Source organism: Macrotis lagotis, chromosome 4 (genome assembly GCF_037893015.1).
Source record: "Macrotis lagotis isolate mMagLag1 chromosome 4, bilby.v1.9.chrom.fasta, whole genome shotgun sequence".
NCBI lineage: Eukaryota > Metazoa > Chordata > Mammalia > Peramelemorphia > Peramelidae > Macrotis > Macrotis lagotis.
The window spans coordinates 52874763-52894329 of NC_133661.1; the positions used below are offsets into that span (position 1 = coordinate 52874763).

General features: G+C 35.6%; 1 protein-coding gene across 6 annotated transcripts in view; it reads right to left on the minus strand.

The window, feature by feature from the left end:
* ASCC1 (activating signal cointegrator 1 complex subunit 1) overlaps positions 1 to 19567 on the minus strand; it is a 135324-nt gene that overhangs the window by 94807 nt on the left and 20950 nt on the right. For all 6 annotated transcript variants that reach the window (XM_074232791.1, XM_074232793.1, XM_074232792.1 and 3 more), the window contains 2 exons: positions 3431 to 3530; positions 1401 to 1498 (listed from right to left, as the gene is read on the minus strand). In XM_074232791.1, the coding sequence (XP_074088892.1) occupies positions 1401 to 1498; positions 3431 to 3530 (198 nt within the window). The remainder of the gene's footprint in view (positions 1 to 1400; positions 1499 to 3430; positions 3531 to 19567) is intronic.

The following is a 19567-nucleotide window of genomic DNA, read 5'->3' on the forward strand; positions in this document are numbered from 1 at the left end:
ATTTTAGAAATGAGTTATCAGAAATACTAGTTGAAAAAATCATTTCCCAACTTACTGCCTCCCTTTTAATCTTGATTGCATTGATTTTATTTGTGCAAAATCTTTTCAATTTAATATAATCAGAACTATTCATTTTGCACTTTATCATGTTCTCTTTTCTTTGGTCATAAACTGCTCCCCTTTCCATAGATCTGATAGATAAATTATTCTTTGTTCTTGTACTAAGCTTATGATATCATCTTTTACATCTAAATATTGAACACAGGTCGACCTTATGTTGGTCTAGAGTATGAGATGCTGATGTATGCCTACTTTCTGCCATACTATCTTCGAGTTCTCCTAGCAGTTTTCAAAAAAAGTGAGTTCTTATCCCAGAGGCTGGAATCTTTGGGTTTATCAAACAGCAGATTACTATAGTCATTTTCTACTATTTCTTTTATACCTAATCTATTTCACTGACCCATCACTCTATTTCTTAGTCAGTACCAAATAGTTTTGATGATTGATGCATTATAATATAATTTTATATCTAGTTTGGGAAGGCCATCACCCACTGCACTTTTTTAAATTATTTTCTTTGATATTCTTGACATTTTGCTCTTCCATACAAATTTAGTTACTATTTTTTCCTAGCTCAATAAATCTATTTTTTGGTAGTATGGGAAGTATTTTTTTTTTATTTTTTAAGTTTTAGCAAGGCAAATGGGGTTGTGGCATGCCCAAGGCCACAATGCTAGGTAATTATTAAGTGTCTGAGGCCGGATTTGAACTCAGGTACTTCTGACTCCAGGGTCAGTACTCTATCCACTGTGCCACCCAGCCACCCCCATCCACTGCGCCACCTAGCCTCCCCAGGAAGTATTTTTAAATGAACTATCCTGGTATATGTAAAATACAGAATATTTGATTGTGATGATCAGAGCAAAAACTAATCAACAGGTCCTCCTCCTTTTAATACTATTAACCTGTTTGGAGAATTTAGGATGACAAAATGTCATGGATTAAAAGACTTAACAAAATCAATCTAAGAAAAGTGAGACTGTAAAGAGAATATCCTTAAGACAAGCTGGTTACGTAGAAAAGTAGATAGAAGTCACAAAACACTAGAATATTTTGTTGATGAAGCAAGATGAAATGTATGTTTTTTGAGATATGTACAATGTAAGAATTATCTTGTTTGGTTATATTTATTACATATTTATTAAATATTTATTACAAGGGTTTGTTTTTTTAATCCTCTATAACAAAGGAGGGAAAAGAGAAAATAGATTTTTGTTAATTCTCAAAGTCTTAATTTTTAAAAACAATCAAAAATATATAGTTACATTCAACTAGATGAATCTTATTTTCACATATAACAAAAGTGAAAATGACTGCTACACATGCATGCTAAATCTCACCAATTTCTCCTTCCATTCCAGGTTTAGGAATGTTAATAGAAGTTCGAGTTTCCATTTCTATTTTCTTTCTGGTCTCACCTTTCTTCCCAATTATATATCTACAATATAAAGAAAAATTTAATAGTGATAAGAAACTAATTCAAATGTTTGCAAAAATAGGTGGCTAAACTGTTTTAAACCAGAAAAAGTGTCATAAAATTTTGCTTACTCACCATCCTAAATTTTATATTAGTAAAGAAAATCAACAAGAGGCAAAAGGTCTATAATACAAACAAATACAAAGAGTTCAAATAACCCTTAAAGACATGAGAAAGTAGAATTGTTACCCTGGGTTCAGCTACTGTCACTCTTGAAAGCCTACCCTCTAGTTTACAACTTCTCAGGCCTCTCAGGCTATCTTGCATCTCCATTCATTCTGTAGGAAGTTGAGTAAGATATGGTAGGATTTTCCTATATAACCTCTGGCTCCAAAATTACTCAAAGTCAGTATAGGTAACTGATATTAGAAACTAGAGAAAAATCAACAACAAAATTGCATGGAAACAACACAATAGAAATAAATTCAAAGCATATGGAGGATTACAAATAAAGAAAATATCAGTGAGAGATTTGGTTTGGTTTGTAATATAAGATGCTAGGTGGCACAGCAGATAGAAGACTGAACCTGGAATCATGAAGACATTAGTTCAAATCTGGAGTCAGATATTTATCAACTATGCATCTCTGGGCAAATCATTTAACTTCTGCTTGCCTAAGTTTCCACATCTGCAAAATGGGGATAATAAATGAACCTACCTCCCAGGATTGTTGAGAGGATCAATGAAAATAATAAATAAAATGTCCTTAACACACTGTCTAGCATATTGTAAGCACTATATAAATATTAGCTATTATTATTAAGAAAAAGCTGAAAAAATTCTGTGCTATTCACTTGTCACCTAGAATATGCTACCTTGTATTGTTAGTTATTAATAATGTTTGCCTCCTTGCTCCTCACCTGATTTATGAATTGAAAGAGGGCAAATCTCTTCTCAACTCTTCTCAACACCTATCACAAAGCCCTCAATATGATGAGCATTTTATGTATGTTTATTGATGCTGACATTTAAATCTAATATTGAAATACCAAGAGGGGTCAAAAAAAAGGTTCTATCTGAGGGCCCTAGAACTACGGCAATATACAAAGTTCCCAAGAAGATAGCAACAGTTTGTAAATCTTGAATTTACAAAAGAAAGATTTAGTAATATCTTTCTCTCTATCAAGAAATGTGTATTTAAGGGCAGTTAAGTGGCACAGCAGATAGTGCACTGGTCCTGGAGTCAAGAGGATTTGAGTTCAAATCCAATCTCACTTAATACTGACTTAGCTGTGTGACCTTTGGTAAATCACTTATTTATTTTGGAAAATCACTTTTGTATTATTTTTATTTTGGGGGGGAATTTGCAAATCCCCCCAAAAATAAAAAAGAAATGGATATTTATCTAAAGAGATGGTAGAGTCATTAAACAAATGAGAAGAGAAAGGAATATCTAGGTTAATAACTATAAGAATAACCAATAAAAAAATCTCTCAAAAAAGCTTTACTAATGGTTTTCTTTTTGTAAGAAAAAAAAAAGACTTTAAAGATGCCTACCTCACAAGAGGAAATCTCAATTATTTAGCATTCTAAAATTTTGTTATAGCTATAATTAATCAGAAAATACTCTACAGACAATGTAAATATTTTAGTATGGCATACTAGATTTATCATGTGACTATACAAAGATGACAAGATATCTACAGAAATGGTTCTGGGAAAAGCCTACTACCCAGTCAGTGCTCAAGAAGAGATATTTGTATAACTATGAAGAAGTCTGCATCAGAATATAATGTAATGCTCATTCCTTTTAGAACAATGACTACAGGTAAACTAAAACATAATTAGCCATTAGATATCACAGTTGAAATGAAAGCAGTAGGGAAGAAATACAATTCTACCTTCTGCCATGTTTCCTATGAGAAAGGACATATTCAAAACTAAAGAACTTACTTGAACAGTAGACTAGGAACTGCCACTGAACACTGGAAGCCTCTCTCTGTCTGCTCCACCACACAGGAGTCACTGAGTTCTTCTGAACACTCCATGGGCTCTGTATAGAGACAAATAACTCATTAAGAAAAACTATATGGGGAGCCAAGATGGAGACAGAATAGCCGCTCTTAGGTGCTGTCTCTCTTTAAAATTTCAAAAATCATAAAATAATGACTCTAAATTTTTGAGAGATAGAACCCACAGAAAGATCCAGTGAGGCAATTCTCCAGTACAAGAGAACCTGGAAAATAGTGGAAAGGCTCTGCTCCATGGGGTTAGAGGGGCAGGCTGTCAGAGTGAAGGAACTTCAGCCTCCTGGAGGCAGTCCCAGGATGCCAAGGCTCATGGCAGTGGCGGCAGTTTCCTGACCTACACCTTGGGGAGCACTGGGCACAACTTGGAAGATCAGTGGGGGACCTCTACCAGAGCAAGTGTGTGAAGCCCAGTCCTTAGGGCACTCAGTGAGCAGCGGTGGCCTTGGCAGCCCATATTCAGGAAACAGAAGCAGGCAGAGCGGGTAAGCCTTGAGTGCTCAGCCTACCAAAGGTAGGGAGTGGAGAGAGACTTCCAAGATTTGTCCTCTGTACCTGGAACGGACTCTGACCACATTTAGATCCTGATCACAGTCTAGGCCCCCATAGAACAGCAAGGTCCCCCCAACCTCAGCCCCATGGCAGAAAGGTACGTTTGTGGTCATTCACAGTCCAGGAGGGAAGACAGAGCCTCACACACTGAGATCCTTGCAGGGGGGGTGTCCAAATAATACTCAAAAGCTCAGGAAGCACCCCAAGACCAGGCACAGGATGGGGAAATGAGAAACAGAGAAAAAAGAGGAATACCATTGAGAAATACATTGTCTATGATCCCAGGAAGGATCAAAATGCTCAATCTGAAGATAAGGAAGTACAAGCTCCTGCATCTAAAGACTCCGGGAAAAACAGAAATTGAGCTCAGGCTATGACAGAGCTCAAAAAAGATTTTGAAAATCAAGTGAGGGAGACAGAATAAAAATTGGGAAAAGAAATGAAAAAGATGCAGGAAAAACATGAAAAAGAAGTCAGCAACTTAGTCATGGATACCGAAAAAAATTTTGAAGAAAATAACATGTTAAAAACAGGCACAGGTCAAATGAATAAAAGAGCTCAAAAAGTTATTGAGGAGCAGAATGCTTTAAAAAGCAGAATTGGTCAGATAGAAAAAGAGATAAGAAAGTTCTCTGAGGAAAACAAATCCTTCAGATCTAGAATGGAGCTAAAGGAAGTTGCTGACTTTACGAGAAGTCAAGAGACAACAGTTCAAAACCAAAAAAATGAAGAATTAGAAGAAAATGTGAACATTTCATTGAAAAAACAACTGATCTGGAAAATAGATTGAGGAAATATAATTTAAAAATTATTGGGATACCTGAAAGTCATGAACAGGAAAAAAGCCTGGACATCATTTTTAGGTTTTAGGTTTTGTTTTGGTTTTTTGCAAGGCAAATGGGGTTAATTGACTTGCCCAAGGTCACACAGCCAGGTAATTATTAAGTGTCTGAGACCAGATTTGAACCCAGGTACTCCTGACTCCAAGGCCAGTGCTTTATCCACTCTGCCACCTAGCCGCCCCTGGACATCATTTTTAAAGAGTTCTTACAGGAAAATTTCCCAGATATCCCAGAAGCAGAGGGCAAAATAGAAATTGAGAGAATCCACCAATCTCCCCTGGAAAGAGATCCAAAAAAATAACCCCAGGAATATTATAAGCCAAGTTCCAGAATTCCCAAGTAAAAGAGAAAAATATTACAAGCAGCCAGAAGGACACAATTCATATATCTTGGAACTGCAGTCAGGATCACACAGGACTTAGCAGCAACTACATTAAGGGCTCATAGGGCTTGGAATATAATATTCCAGAAGGCAAAAGAGCTCGGAGTGCAACCAAGAATTAACTACCCAGAAAAACTGAATGTCCTCTTCCAGGGGAAAAAGATGGACTTTCAATGAACCAGGGGAATTTCAAACATTCCTGCTAAAATGGCCAGAGCTGAAAAGAAAGTTTAATCTTCAAATACATGACTCAGGTGAAGCATAGAGAGTGGATGAGAAGGGTAAAATATGAGGGACTTAATGATGATATTCCTACATAGAAAAATGATACTGCTAGTACTCATAAGAAACTTCTCATTTAACTGCACCCATTCCTACTAAAAACACTAGAGAGTGTAGGAATAAATTAAATGGACTGTTCCTTAGAATAATTAGCAGTATCTATCTGAAACCATCACCAAGTATTACATTCAATGGAGAGAGGCTAGAGGCATTCCCAATAAGATCAGGGGTGAAACAAGGATGCCCATTATCACCACTACTACTCAATACTGTATTAGAAATGTTAGCTTCAGCAATTAGAGAAGAAAAAGAAAATGAAGGAATTAGAATTCGGAAGGAAGAGACAAAACTCTCACTCTTTGCAGATGACATGATGGTATACCTAGAGAATCCCAAGAATTCATCCAAAAAAACTATTGGAAACAATTAGCAATTTTAGCAAAACTGCAGGATATAAAATAAACCCTTATAAATCCTCAACTTTTCTATATATGACTAGCAAGATACAGCAGGAAGAGCTAGAAAGAGAAATCCCAGTCAAAGTAACCTCAGACAATATAAAATACCTGGGAGTCTATTTGCCAAGGCAGATTCAGAAACTTTTTGAAAACAATTATATAACACTTCTCACACAAATAAATCATATCTAAATAACTGGGCAAATATCAACTGCTCATGGATATGCAGAGGTAATATGATAAAAATGACTATTCAAGTAAAACTAAACTACCTGTTTAGTGCCCTACCAATCAAAATTCCAAAAAATTACTTTGAGTTAGAAAAAGTTGTAAGTAAATTCATATGGAGAAATAAAAAGTCAAGAATCTCCAGGGATTTAAGGAAAAAAGTGCAAAAGAAGGGGGCTTAGCCCTAACCAATCTAAAATTATATTATTAAGCATCAGTCATCAAAACAATCTGGTATTGGCTAAGAAACAGAGTGGTGGAACAGTGGAATACACTAGGTGAAATAGCAGGAAACGATTATAGTAATCTGCTGTTTGATAAACCCAAAGAGTCCAGGTATTGGGATAAAAATTCTCTCTTTGATAAAAACTGCTGGGAAAATTCGAAGTTAGTATGGAAGAAATTAGATTAGACCAACACGGGGTGGATAAAAGACCTAGGGGGCAGTTGGTGGCACAGTGGATAAAGCACCGGCCCTGGAGTCAGGAGTACCTGGGTTCAAATCTGGTCTCAGACACTTAATAATTACCTAGCTGTGTGGCCTTGGGGAAGCCACTTAACACCATTTGCCTTGGAAAAAACTAAAAACAAAACCAAAAACAAAACAAACAAAAAAAAGATTAGACCAACACCTCACACACTTTACCAATATGAGATTCAAATGGATATAGGATTTAGACATAAAAAACAAAACTATAAGCAAAGTAGAAGATCAAGGACTAGTTTACCTTTCAGATCTATGCAAAGGGAAGCACTTTATGACTAAGGAAGAGATGGAGAAAATCACCAAAAACAAAATAGATGATTTCTATTACATTAAATTAAAAAGCTTTTGCACAGATAAAACCACTGTAACCAACATCAAAAGGAATGTAGTAAATTGGGAAACAATCTTTACAACGAATGATTCTGACAAAGGACTCATTTCTAAAATATACAGACAACTGAGTCATATTTAAAAAAAAAAAAAAGATCCCCCAATTGACAAATGGTCAAAGGATACACAAAGGAAATTTACAGATGAGATCAAAGCAATCCATAGCCATATGAAAAATTGCTCTAAATCATTCATTACTAGAGAAATGCAAATTAAAGCTTCTCTGAGGTACCACCTCACACCTCTCAGACTGGCCTATATGACCAGAAGGGTTGGAAGGGTTGTGGGAAATCTGGGACACAATTACACTTTGGTGGAGCTGTGACCTCATCCAACCTTTCTGGAGAGCTATTTGGAACTACACCCAAAGGGCAACAAAAATGTGCATACCCTTTGACCCAGCAGTACCACTACTGGGTCTATATCCTGAAGAGATGAAGAAAAAGGGTAAAAACATCACTTGTACAAAAATATTCATAACAGCCCTTGTTTGTGGTGTCAAAAAATTAGAAATCAAGTAAATGTCCTTCAAATGAGGAATGGCTTAGCAAACTGTGGTATATAGATGTCATGGAACACTATTGTTCTATTAGAAACCAGGAGGGATTGGAATTCAGGGAAGCCTGGAGGGATTTGCATAAACTGATGCTGAGTGAGATGAGCAGAACCAGAAAAACACTGTACACCCTAACAGAAACATGGGGGTAATGATCAACCTTGATGGACTTGCTCATTCCATCAGTGCAACAATCAGGGACAATTTTGGCCTGTCTGCAATGGAGAATACCAGCTGTATCCAGAGAAAGAGCCATGGAGTTTGAATAAAGTTCAAAGATTATTCCCTTTAATTTAGGAAAAAAACTGATATCTTATTGTCTGATCTTGTTATCTCTTATACTTTATTTTTCTTCCTTAAAGATATGATTTCTCTCTCATACTTAATTTGGATCAACATGCAACATGGAAATAATATAAAGACTGACAAATTGTTTTCTGTGGGGCGGGGAGTAAGATTGGGGGAAAAATTGTAAAACTCAAAATAAATAAAATCTTTACAAAAAAAACCTCATTTAATAGAGCAGGTAGAAGGAGCTTTTATAGATGAAGCACAGGAGAGAGCTGAATTTGAAGGTATAATATATTGTAAAAATGGAGTCAATGGCTAAAAGGAAAATGTAATGGGAGTAAGAGAAAGGAGAGGTGGAATAGGCTAAGATATTTCATATAATAAGATTTTCTTTATTACGATGAACTATTGCAATGATATGGAAGTGGGGAAGGTGAGGAGGAATGAGGGAACCTTTGCTCTCATTAGAGGTGGCTCAGAGAGGAAACAGCATATATGCTCAATGGGGTATAGACACCTAGAGTAAGAAGGAAAGAAGGGGGACAGGGGGTGGGGGGGATGTGAGTGATGGAGGAGAGGGTGGACCGTGGGGGAGAGTGTGGTCTGATATAACACATTTTCTTTTTTACTTCTTGCAAGGGGCTGGGATTGGATGGCCTGTCTGGGATCACAGGACAGGGTGGTTGCTGGACTTTAGGGGTGTTATGTGGGCTTGGGGCCTCTTGGCCCCAGGCCACGGTTCAGTCTGCTGTACCACTCAGTTACCCTACAGCACATTTAAGAAGAGGGACAAAGTGAAAGGAGAGAGAAAATATAGTGTATGGTAGTGGGGAGGTACAAATGGAGGGAGCTGCGATCAGCAATGGCAGCAGCAGAAAAATATGGAAGTAGCTTTTGTCATGGACTTATCATAAAGAATGTGATTCACCCAGGACAGAGATGGTGGTGTTGGAACACAGACTGAAGCATATTCACTATTATTATTTTTATTTCATTTCATTTCATTTTTATTTTATTTTATTTTTTGGTTTTTGCAGGGCAATGGGGTTGGAGTGACTTGCCCAGGGTTATACAGCTGGGTGATTGTTGGGTGTCTGGGACCAGATATGAGCTTGGGTGCTCCTGACTTCAGGGCCAGTGCTCTGTCCACTGCACCACCTAGCTGCCCCTATTATTATTTTTTTCTTTTAATTTTAATTTTTTTCACTTTACTTTGTTGCTCATGAAGGTCCATATTTTGGGGGGGAGGGGTATTATGTCTACTCTTAAACAAGAATATTTTAGTAATGTATTAAGAAACATCATTTGAACAAAAATAAAAAGAAATAAAATAATAAAAAAAGAAAAAGAAAAAACTATATGAATTATAAAACTTTACTTATTTTATTTTATTTTTTAAAGCATAGCGCAGTTTATTGCAATTCAGTCTGCTGAGGGCAAGATCAATAATACATAATCAAGGGCCATAGGAAAATTCCTACCAAGAAACAATATTCTTTTTATCATCTACATAAATTGATCTTTCTATCAATGAAGTAAAAAAGGAAAAAAGTGGGGTCAGAGGGTAAAATCTACAAGGCAATCAAATAGCGACAGTTCAGAAGGATTCCAAAACAAATACCTTAGAAGATTTAATGCCAAGAGGAATACAGATACTAAAGAAGGACTAAATAAGTATATGGGTCATGAATTAAAAGAATAAAATTTAGAATACATAGAAAGGAAAGATAAATGAAGTCCAATATCAATATTAAAATTGTATGCTCCAAATTTATAAAGGAAACATTAATTGAACTATAAAAAGATACAGATAATAACACTATAGTAACAAGAGATTTAAATGTCTATCAGTTTTAAATAAATCTAACAGAAAGATAAACACAAATAAAGTAGATAAATTAATGGAGAAGGTAGTTTTTTAAAAAAATCATCTCCTAATGAGACTATTAAAGTATACATATTTCTTAGTAACACAAGAAATATTTACAAAATTTGGTTATAAAATTTGGTTATGTATTAGGGCAAAGAAATATTGCAAACATCTTAAAAGGTAGATATAGTAAATACATTCTTTATAAACTATGATGCAATTTTTAAAAAAAATTTTTAAACACCTTGTAAGTCTTGTAGGGGCTAGCTAGATGGCACAGGGCCTGAAGTCAGGAAGATCTAGTCAAATCCAACACTTTAGCAATGTGTGCCTAGGCAAATCAACTAATCCTGTTTGCCTCATTTTCTCATCTATAAAATGAATTGGAAAAGGAAATGGCAAACCACTCCAGTATCTTTGCCAAGAAAACCCCAAATGGGGGAGAAAGGACTAAAGGCATTAAACTGGGGCAAAAAATGGTATTTCTAGAAAATAATAGTATCAAGATCCTGCTAAAAGTTAATCACAGGTATTAATGACCTTGTGGGATCACCAATTAAAGATAGAAATTGAGGGTTACTAAAAGAAAAGGAAAAGCCTATTCCACCTCTCCTTTCCTGCTGGAATTTTAAAACTGCTCAGGATTGTATTACAAATTATTACAAAGTAAACAGGTCAAAACGTTTCCTCCTCCAGAGAAGCAACAGGCACTTTAGGACAGGCTGAATAACAAAAGGCTAGGTCAGGTTGCTTGGGAGACAGACAGAAACAGAGTAAGTGGGAGAAAAAGAAAGGAAGAAAGAGAGTTAGGGAATGTTGACTGGGCCAGAGATCAGACCAGTCTGAGTGGAGGTCCAGTCCAGGTTTTATAGCCTTGCCCATTATCTGGGCATTGAGAGCAAAAGGGGAAATCCCTCCCCACCCTTTATGTGACAAAAACCAGGTAAAAAGTTGGAAGCTGGAGGCTGGGAATGAGGAGATAGGATACAAATTTTACAGTTAACAATGAAACAATAGAGCTCAATTCACATTTCAAGATCAAAGAGCCTTCCACACCTTTAACAAGATTTAACAGCATTAAAGATTACAGAACTTGTTTATGATAATAAATTTTCTCCATTCACAATTCTCTGTATCAGTCTCAATAACTGTCAGATTAAAATCTGCTCAATAAAGAAATGTAAGAAGAGGATCTCCAACTCATTAATGAGATATTTAGTCATTTTTTGATTTTAGATTTTTTTGACAAATTCAGTAGCTCAGGTGGCAATCTTTTTTTAAACTCACAATAGGCTTTACATTGATTCTTTATACAAGTGCTGATGACAATTTAGAACGTCTTCAATTTTCAAAAAGAATGTTCTAAAAATTTCTTGCAAAAGTATATGATGTTTATGGTTATGAACATCCTACACTGCAGTGGGGAAGAGGCAAGATATAATATACAAATTATCCTAAGGTATTTTGATCCCAAAAATGAGTGAATAAATGAAAAGTATTTATTAATCTTTCATTTTATGCCAAGCTCTATGACAAGCACAGGAGACACAAGCATAAAAAGATAGATCTTACTCTCAAGAAAGTCACCTTCCAAATAGGTAAACCAACCAATATGGAGAATTCAGCTGCAGAGCAAATCAAAAGGTCCAGAAGTCCTAAAAGTACAGCTACATGACAGAAGGGAAGGTCTAATAGTCCTTGAGATTCATATAGATGTTTGTCCCATTGGAGCATCCCAGCACCATTTAAAGAGGGAAATGGGTCTAAGGATCTCTAGATCTTCTTTCTCCTTTTTTTTTTTTTACTTCCCCAGCAGGAAGAATAGACAGCAAAGTGCTTTTATGCTGGGACTGAAATTTCATGACATGCCTTCACAAATTTTATAGCTCATCATTAGAGTACTACTGCTCTAAATGATAAATCAAGTGGAAGAAATATATACTGACTGATCCCATAATGGCAAATATTCAAAGTATTCTATACAATCTGAACCCAATCTAACATTCCAGTCTAGTCTCTAACTATTCTACCATACAAACTGTTGCAGTCATTATTAGTCTACTAATTGCTCCCCAAATACAGCTTTTGTTATCCCATCTAGACACTTCTGTTTATATTGTTACCTGCTATGCTAAACTTCTTTCCCTATTCCTTTCAGGTCAAAGAAACTACTGATATTGTGATGCTTTCTTTAATTATCTCAGATAATAGTGATCTCTCTCTCTCTCTCTCTCTCTCTCTCTCTCTCTCTCTCTCTCTCTCTCTCTCTCTCTCTCTCTCTCGTCTCCTGGAAAAGTGTTGTCACAACTAGTCACTGGCACTTTTCATACTGTCTTGAAAGTAATTAGACTTTTCATATATGTTTTATTTTTCAAATAGAGATGATAATCTCTTTAAGAGTAGGAATTGAGTCTTGTGCTCTTGTATCCTGCATGGGGCCGTGATATGATACACTAGTAACTTGATAAGTATTTAATTATTCAATGGAACTTTGTATCATTTTTTACATTGAGCGAAGTTTGGTATAAGGTCTTTTCATTCCCAAGTATGATCCCAAAAACAATACTACAATTACAGTACAATGCATTTAACTTTCCAAGTATTGGCTATATATGTAATAGAAATCTTAGCAAAGTATATTATTCTTAAAATATCAATGGAAAGTAAATAAGATTAGAAATATCCTAGAATAGTCACACCCAAAACTGATAGAAACTGAAGATAGAAATGAAAATACAAAAATCCTCCTTCTGTCTGCCCAGGCTCTATTCCAATCTACAATAACAATGGGCATTGAAAGAAAGGGAGGGAATGATAAAGAGTTTAAAGAATAACAAAGTTTTTAAGCCAGCTGTAAACAATTTAAATATTCACACATTAAATGTAAGAACATCTCCAATGTATCAAATTTTTTTGGCCACTGGACAAACCAAACCATAACTACATTGTCAGGAAATAAGGAAAATAAAATTTTAGCTAGATAGAAGGGTCACTCACAGGATCTCCTCTTTGAATACATTTGGTGGATTGGTTTCTGTCATTACACAATCAAAGATAAGAAGAAACAATTTCCTAAGATACCTGATCATTTTGAGTTAGTGTTAAACATAAGTGAAAACTAAAATGCTGCCATGAACAAAATTCCATTTCCATGTAGAGAAATTCTAAAAAATAAAAAACAATGAATTGCTCCAAATCAATTCAAAGTATTTGATTCTTGATGATTTCAATGTGAAGATTAGTACTAGGAAAGAAGGTGATTTGAGCTGAAAAAGAAGGCAAAGGATTATAAAAGACAAAGAAGTATTAAGTCTTCTATATTATTGTTGCTGATAAAATATAGAGATAAAAAAACAGAAGATCTTAAGGCCACACTGAAAAGCAAAGGAATTTGTATGCTCCCTTTGGGATTTTAAAACTTTTCAAGATTTTATTATGAAATATAGTAAAGTAAACAGGTTAAAAAAAAAACCTTTTCCTGGAGCAGCTAGGTGGCACAGAGGATAGAACATAGGCCCTGGAGTCAGGAGGACGGACCTGAGTTCAAATTTGACCTCAGACACTTAATAACTACCTAGCTGTGTGACCTTGGGCAAGTCACTTAACCCCACTGCCTAATCAAAAAACAAACAAACAAGCAAAAAAAAAAAAAGCAAACAAAGCCTTGAGTTTCAAATTCCCTTCCTTATACCCCAAACCCCCTCATCAAAAAAGCAAGGTGACTTGGTGAAAGTTAAAAAAAAAAACTTTTCTTCCCAAAGGGACAACAAGCACTTTAGGACAGGGTGAACAACAAAAGGATAGGCAAAGTTGCTTGGTAGACAGAGACTGAGACAGAGGGAAATAAGGAAGCCAGAGAGCTGACTGGGCCAGAGAGAGAGAGGACTAGCCAGGATAAGTGTGTGGGGGGGGGAGACAGAGACAGAGACAGAGACAGAGACAGAGAAAATGGCAGGCAGTCACAGGCATGAGGTTTGGTTTAGTCTGACCACATGGCAGAAGGCTAGCATGGGAACACATGGCCTAGGAAGGAAAGAGAGATGCAGACATCCTACAAGGTAGAAGACAGATATAAGAAGAAGCAAGAAGGAGCGGTTCTTTCTGTTAAATACCCTTCTGTGCTAGATTGGGTAAGAGGTGGTGATTGGGGAGTGGTCTTGCACTTTGGGTCAGGTATCTTCCAATCCTGTCCCAAGGTGCAGGATCCCCAAGTTCAACAGGTCATTTCCTGTCATACTAGGTCTATGGCCAAGGTTAGGTGAAGGGAAAAATGGGGCAAACAGGATACAATCAGGTCAGTTTACATCTCAGGAGCAAATAGCCTTCCACAATTAACAAGATTTTAACAGCACTGAAAAATTGCTGAAACTGTTTCTGCTACATTCATAATTCTCTGCATCATAATGAATACTTTAAGAATATAACTACCACTATCAAACTGCTGACCATTTTGGGGAGGGGTGGTGAGGAGAGACAAGGAGAAAAATTTTGAACTTAAATATTTTAAAATGTTAAAAAAAATTATCTTTACATGTAATTGGAAAAAATAAAATACTATTAAAAAAAAAGAATAGAACTAAAAAACACTAGACACAGAACTATGATGACCACAAAAAAAAAAATAAGTAAGAAACTGATGAACCTGAGATCTAATCCTCCATCACAGATCACAACCCACCCTGGTCTTTTCATTCTGTATGAATCATGCCCATATTCTCCATAGATTCTCTACAGAAGATTTACCCAATACACTGGAAGTTTACTTCTTCCTCTCTATCAGTAATATTTTATCAGTATCAATGCTCAGGCTTTTCACCTGTCAATTCTTAATCTTGCTACACTATCAAACCACTGCAATGTTTCACATTTCTATAACACTATAAAGTTTTCAGTGTTCCATACTGAATAAGCCAACAGTACCGAAACCACCTTAGGCAGAAAATTCAATTTCCTTGCCAAATGGACAACAGAGTGAGAGTGGAAAAGCTCTAAATTTAAAGTTATAGAATCTGTGCTTGAATTCTAGCTCTGCTACAGACCACCTGTAAGACCTGAGGCAAATCATTAATCTCTGAATTTCCTAAATTGTCAAATAAGGAAGTTGAACTAGATGAGTTCTAGAATCCCCTCCAGAGATGAATCTATATTACTAAACAGAATCATTTCACAGAGCAGTAGAAAAGCAGTGGAGTGAAAAAACTGCCAGCAGAAAGTATGGCATTGAAATCCAAAGTAAAATTATTCTAAGAATATCCACAGAGGAAAATGAAAAAAAATAATAATATAATTTTTGATTTTGATATTTTTGATTTTTTTACTTTTCCCCAGTTGTGTAAAAACAAATTTTGAAATTAAATTTTTATACTCTGTGTACTGAATTCTTTCCCTTCTTCCCACCCAACACTACCTCATAGAGAAGGCAAATTATTTGATATAGGTTAAAAATGTATAGTTATGGAAAACATTATCTCGTAGCAGTCATGTTGTGAAAGTAAATATATATAACCCTCCCAAATAAAGAGAAATATCAAGAAAAATAAAATTTTAAAAATATGCTTCAATCGGTATTCAGACACCATCACCTCTGTCTTTGGAAATGAGCAATATTCTTTATCATAAGTCCTTCAAAGTTGTCTTAAGTCACAGCATTGCCAGAAAAAGGTAAATTATCAGCTGATCATCCTGCAATATTGCTGACATTTTATATATATTGCATTTCCCATTGCATCTGCTTGTGTAGATCTTTCCAGGCTTTACTGAGCATTCTGTTTATCATTTCTTATAACAAAATAGTACTTCATCATAACCATATATCATAATTTATGTATGTATGTCCTTTTTCTTCCTGTTTTTCATCTCTTCTGGAATACAGAACTGGTAGTAGAACTGCTAGGTCAAAGGGAAGGCATGGTTTATAACCCTCTGGGCATAGTTTCAAATTTTTCTACAGAATTGTTCAATCATTTCACAACTCCTTTAATGAACTCTGTGCAACAATGTCTCATTTCCCCTACATCCCCTCCAATATTTGTCATTTTTCTGTCCAATTAGCTAATCCAATAGGTTTAAAGCAGTACCTCGGGATAGTTCTAATATGCATTTCTCCAAACAATGGTGAATTAGGAATTTTTTTAATATGATCATAGATAGCACTGATAACTTCATCTGAAAACTGTTCATATCTTTTGATCATTTATCAATTGGGGAATGGCTCTTATTTTTTTATACATCTGACTCAGTTTTCTGTGTTTGAGAAATGTATTTATCAGAGAAATTTCCTTCAATATTATTTTTTCCATGGTTATAACTGATAATGTATTTCCTCCCATTCTATTATCCAGATCCTGATTTATTCTATTCCCTCTTTCCTTCCATCCTGTCTCTCCACAAAAGTGTTTTGCATCTGACTACCCCTTCCCACAGGCTTCTCCTCTCTTCTATGAACTCACCCCTCTTTCTTCCATCCCCTTCCCCTCATATTTTTCTCTAGGGTAAGATAGGTTTCTATAGCCAATTGACTGTGTATATTATACCCTCTTTGAGCCAATTCTGAGAGTAAAGTTCACTCACTCCCCCTCAATTCTCCCCCACACTCTACTACAAAAGATTTTTCTTGCCTCTTCTATGTAAAATGACTTACCCCATTCTACCTTCCCCTTTCCCTTTCTCCCAGTACATTTGTCTCACCTATTAACTTCATCTTTTTAATATGTCATCCTTTCAAATTCAACTGCCATCTGTTCCTTCTAAACTGACCTAGTAAATAAGAAAGTTCATATGAATTATCAGTATCTTCTTCCCATGCAGGAGAATAAACAGTTCAACATCATTAAATCCCTAATGATTTGACTTTTTGACTCTCATATTTGAAGATCAAATTTTCTGTTCACTTCTGATCTTTTTATCAGGAAAGTTTGAAAGTCTCCTATTATTTCATGGAATAGCTAAATTTTCCCCTAAAAAAAACATGTTCAGTTTTGCTTGGTAGTTTATTTTTTATTGTAATTCAAGCTCTTTTGCCTTCTGGAATATCATATTTCAAGCCCTAGGATCTCTTAAAGTAGAAGCTTTATCCTTACTGTGGTTCCATGATATTTGAATTGTTTCTTTCTGAAACAGAAGTAAATGACTACAATAATCTTCTCTGTGACAAATCCAAAAACATTAGTTTCTGTGATAAGAATTCACTGTTTGACAAGAAATGTAGGGAAAACTGGAAAATCATATGGCAAAAACTAGGCATAGATCCACATGGGTACCGGATTAAGATATAAAGGGTCAGAGACCAATTAATAGATCAAGAAATACTTCATCTGTTGAATCTATGTAACGAGGAGAAATTTATGACTAAACAAGAATTAGGGTACATTATAAATTGGAAAATTAATGATTCTGGTTATTTAAATTAAAAAAAAATTTTTTACACTAATAAAACCAGTGCTGCCAAGATTAGCAGGAAAACAGAAAACTAGGAAACAATTTTCATAGCTAGAGGATTCTGATACAAGTCTCATTTCTAAAATATATAAAGAACTTAATCAAATTTATAAGGTTATAAGTTATTTCCCAAAAGATAAATGGTCAAAGGATATGCAGAGGAAATTTTCAAAGGAAGAAATTAAAACTATAAATAATCATATAAAAATTGCTCCAAATCATTACTGATTGGAGAAATCCAAATTGAAACAACTATGAGATACCACTTCACACCTATAAGATTGGCTAAGATGACAAAAAGGGAAAACGATCAATGTTGGAGAGGTTGTAGGAAGATTGGGACATTAATGCATTGTTGCTGGAGTTGTGAAATAAGAGCAATATGGAACTATGTTGAAAGAGCAATAAAACTGATCATAACTTTTGACCAGCAATACGAACACTAGGCCTATATCCAGAAGAAATCATAAAAGAATTTGGAAAAGCTCCAAATGTTTCAAAATATTCACAGCTGAGGAAAATTGGAAGTTATATGGAAGAAACTTAGATTAGACCAACACCTCATACACTTTACCAAGATAAGATCCAAATGGATACAGGATTTAGACATAAAAAACAATACTATAAGCAAAGTAGAGGATCAAGGACTAGTTTACCTGTCAAATCTATGGAAAGGGGAGCAGTTTATGACTAAGGAAGAGATGGAGAACATCACCAAAAACAAACTAGATGATTTCAATTACATTAAATTAAAAAGCTTTTGCACAGATAAAACCACTGTAACCAACATCAAAAGAAATGTAGTAAATTGGGAAACAATCTTTACAACGAATGATTCTGACAAAGGACTCATTTCTAAAATATACAGAGAACTGAGTCATGTTTAAAAAAAAAAGATCCCCCGATTGACAAATGGTCAAAGGATACACAAAGGAAATTTACAGATGAGATCAAAGCAATCCATAGCCATATGAAAAATTGCTCTAAATCATTCATTACTAGAGAAATGCAAATTAAAGCTTCTCTGAGGTACCACCTCACACCTCTCAGACTGGCCTATATGACCAGAAAGGATAAGGATCGTTGTTGGAAGAGTTGTGGGAAATCGGGGACACTATTACACTGTTTGTGGAGCTATGAACTCATCCAACCTTTCTGGAGAGAAATTTGGAACTACGCCCAAAGGGCAACAAAAATGAGCATACCCTTTGACCCAGCAGTACCACTACTGGGTCTATACCCTGAAGAGATGATGAAAAAGGGTAAAAACATCATTTGTACAAAAATATTCATAGCAGCCCTGTTTGTAGTGGCAAAGAATTGGAAATCAAGTAAATGTCCTTCAACTGGGGAATGGCTTAGCAAACTGTGGTATATGTATGTCATGGAACACTACTGTTCTATTAGAAACCAGGAGGGATGGGAATTCAGGGAAGCCTGGAGGGATTTGCATGAACTGATGATGAGTGAGATGAGCAGAACCAGAAAAACACTGTACACCCTAACAGCAACATGGGGGTGATGATCACCCTTGATGGACTTCATCATTCCATCAGTGCAACAACCAGGGATAATTTGGGGCTGTCTGTGATGGAGAATACCATCTGTATCCAGATGAAGTTCCTTGGAGTTTGAACAAAGTTCAAGGACTATTCCCTTTAATTTAGAAAAAAAAAGATATCTTACTGTCTGATCTTGTTATCTCTTATACTTTTTGTTTCTTCCTTAAGGATATGATTTCTCTCTCATTACACTCAATTTGGATCAATGTACAACATGGAAACAAAGTTAAAGACTGACAGATTGCTTTCCGTGGGGGGGGGGGGCGCAGAGTAAGCTTGGGAGGAAAACTTGTAAAATTCAAATAAAATCTTTAATAAAAAAAAAATATTCAGGGCGACTAGGTGGTGTAGTGGATAAAGCACTAGCCCTGGAGTCAGGTGTACCTGGGTTCAAATCTGGTCTCAGACACTTAATAATTACCTAGCTGTGTGGCCTTGGGCAAGCCACTTAACCCTGTTTGCCTTGCAAAAACCTAAAAAAAAAAAATTTTAAAAAATTAAAAATATATATATATTCACAGCTGCTCTTTTTGTAGTGGCAAAGAATAGGAAATTGGGGGGGGATGCCTATCAATTGGGGAATGGTTGAACAAATTATGGTATATGAACATTATGGAGTACTGTTGTTCTATAAGAAACTATGAATGGTCAAACTCTAGAGAAGCATGAACAAATTACAGGAATTTACAAGAACTGATGTTGAGCAGGAACCAAGGAAGCAGAACC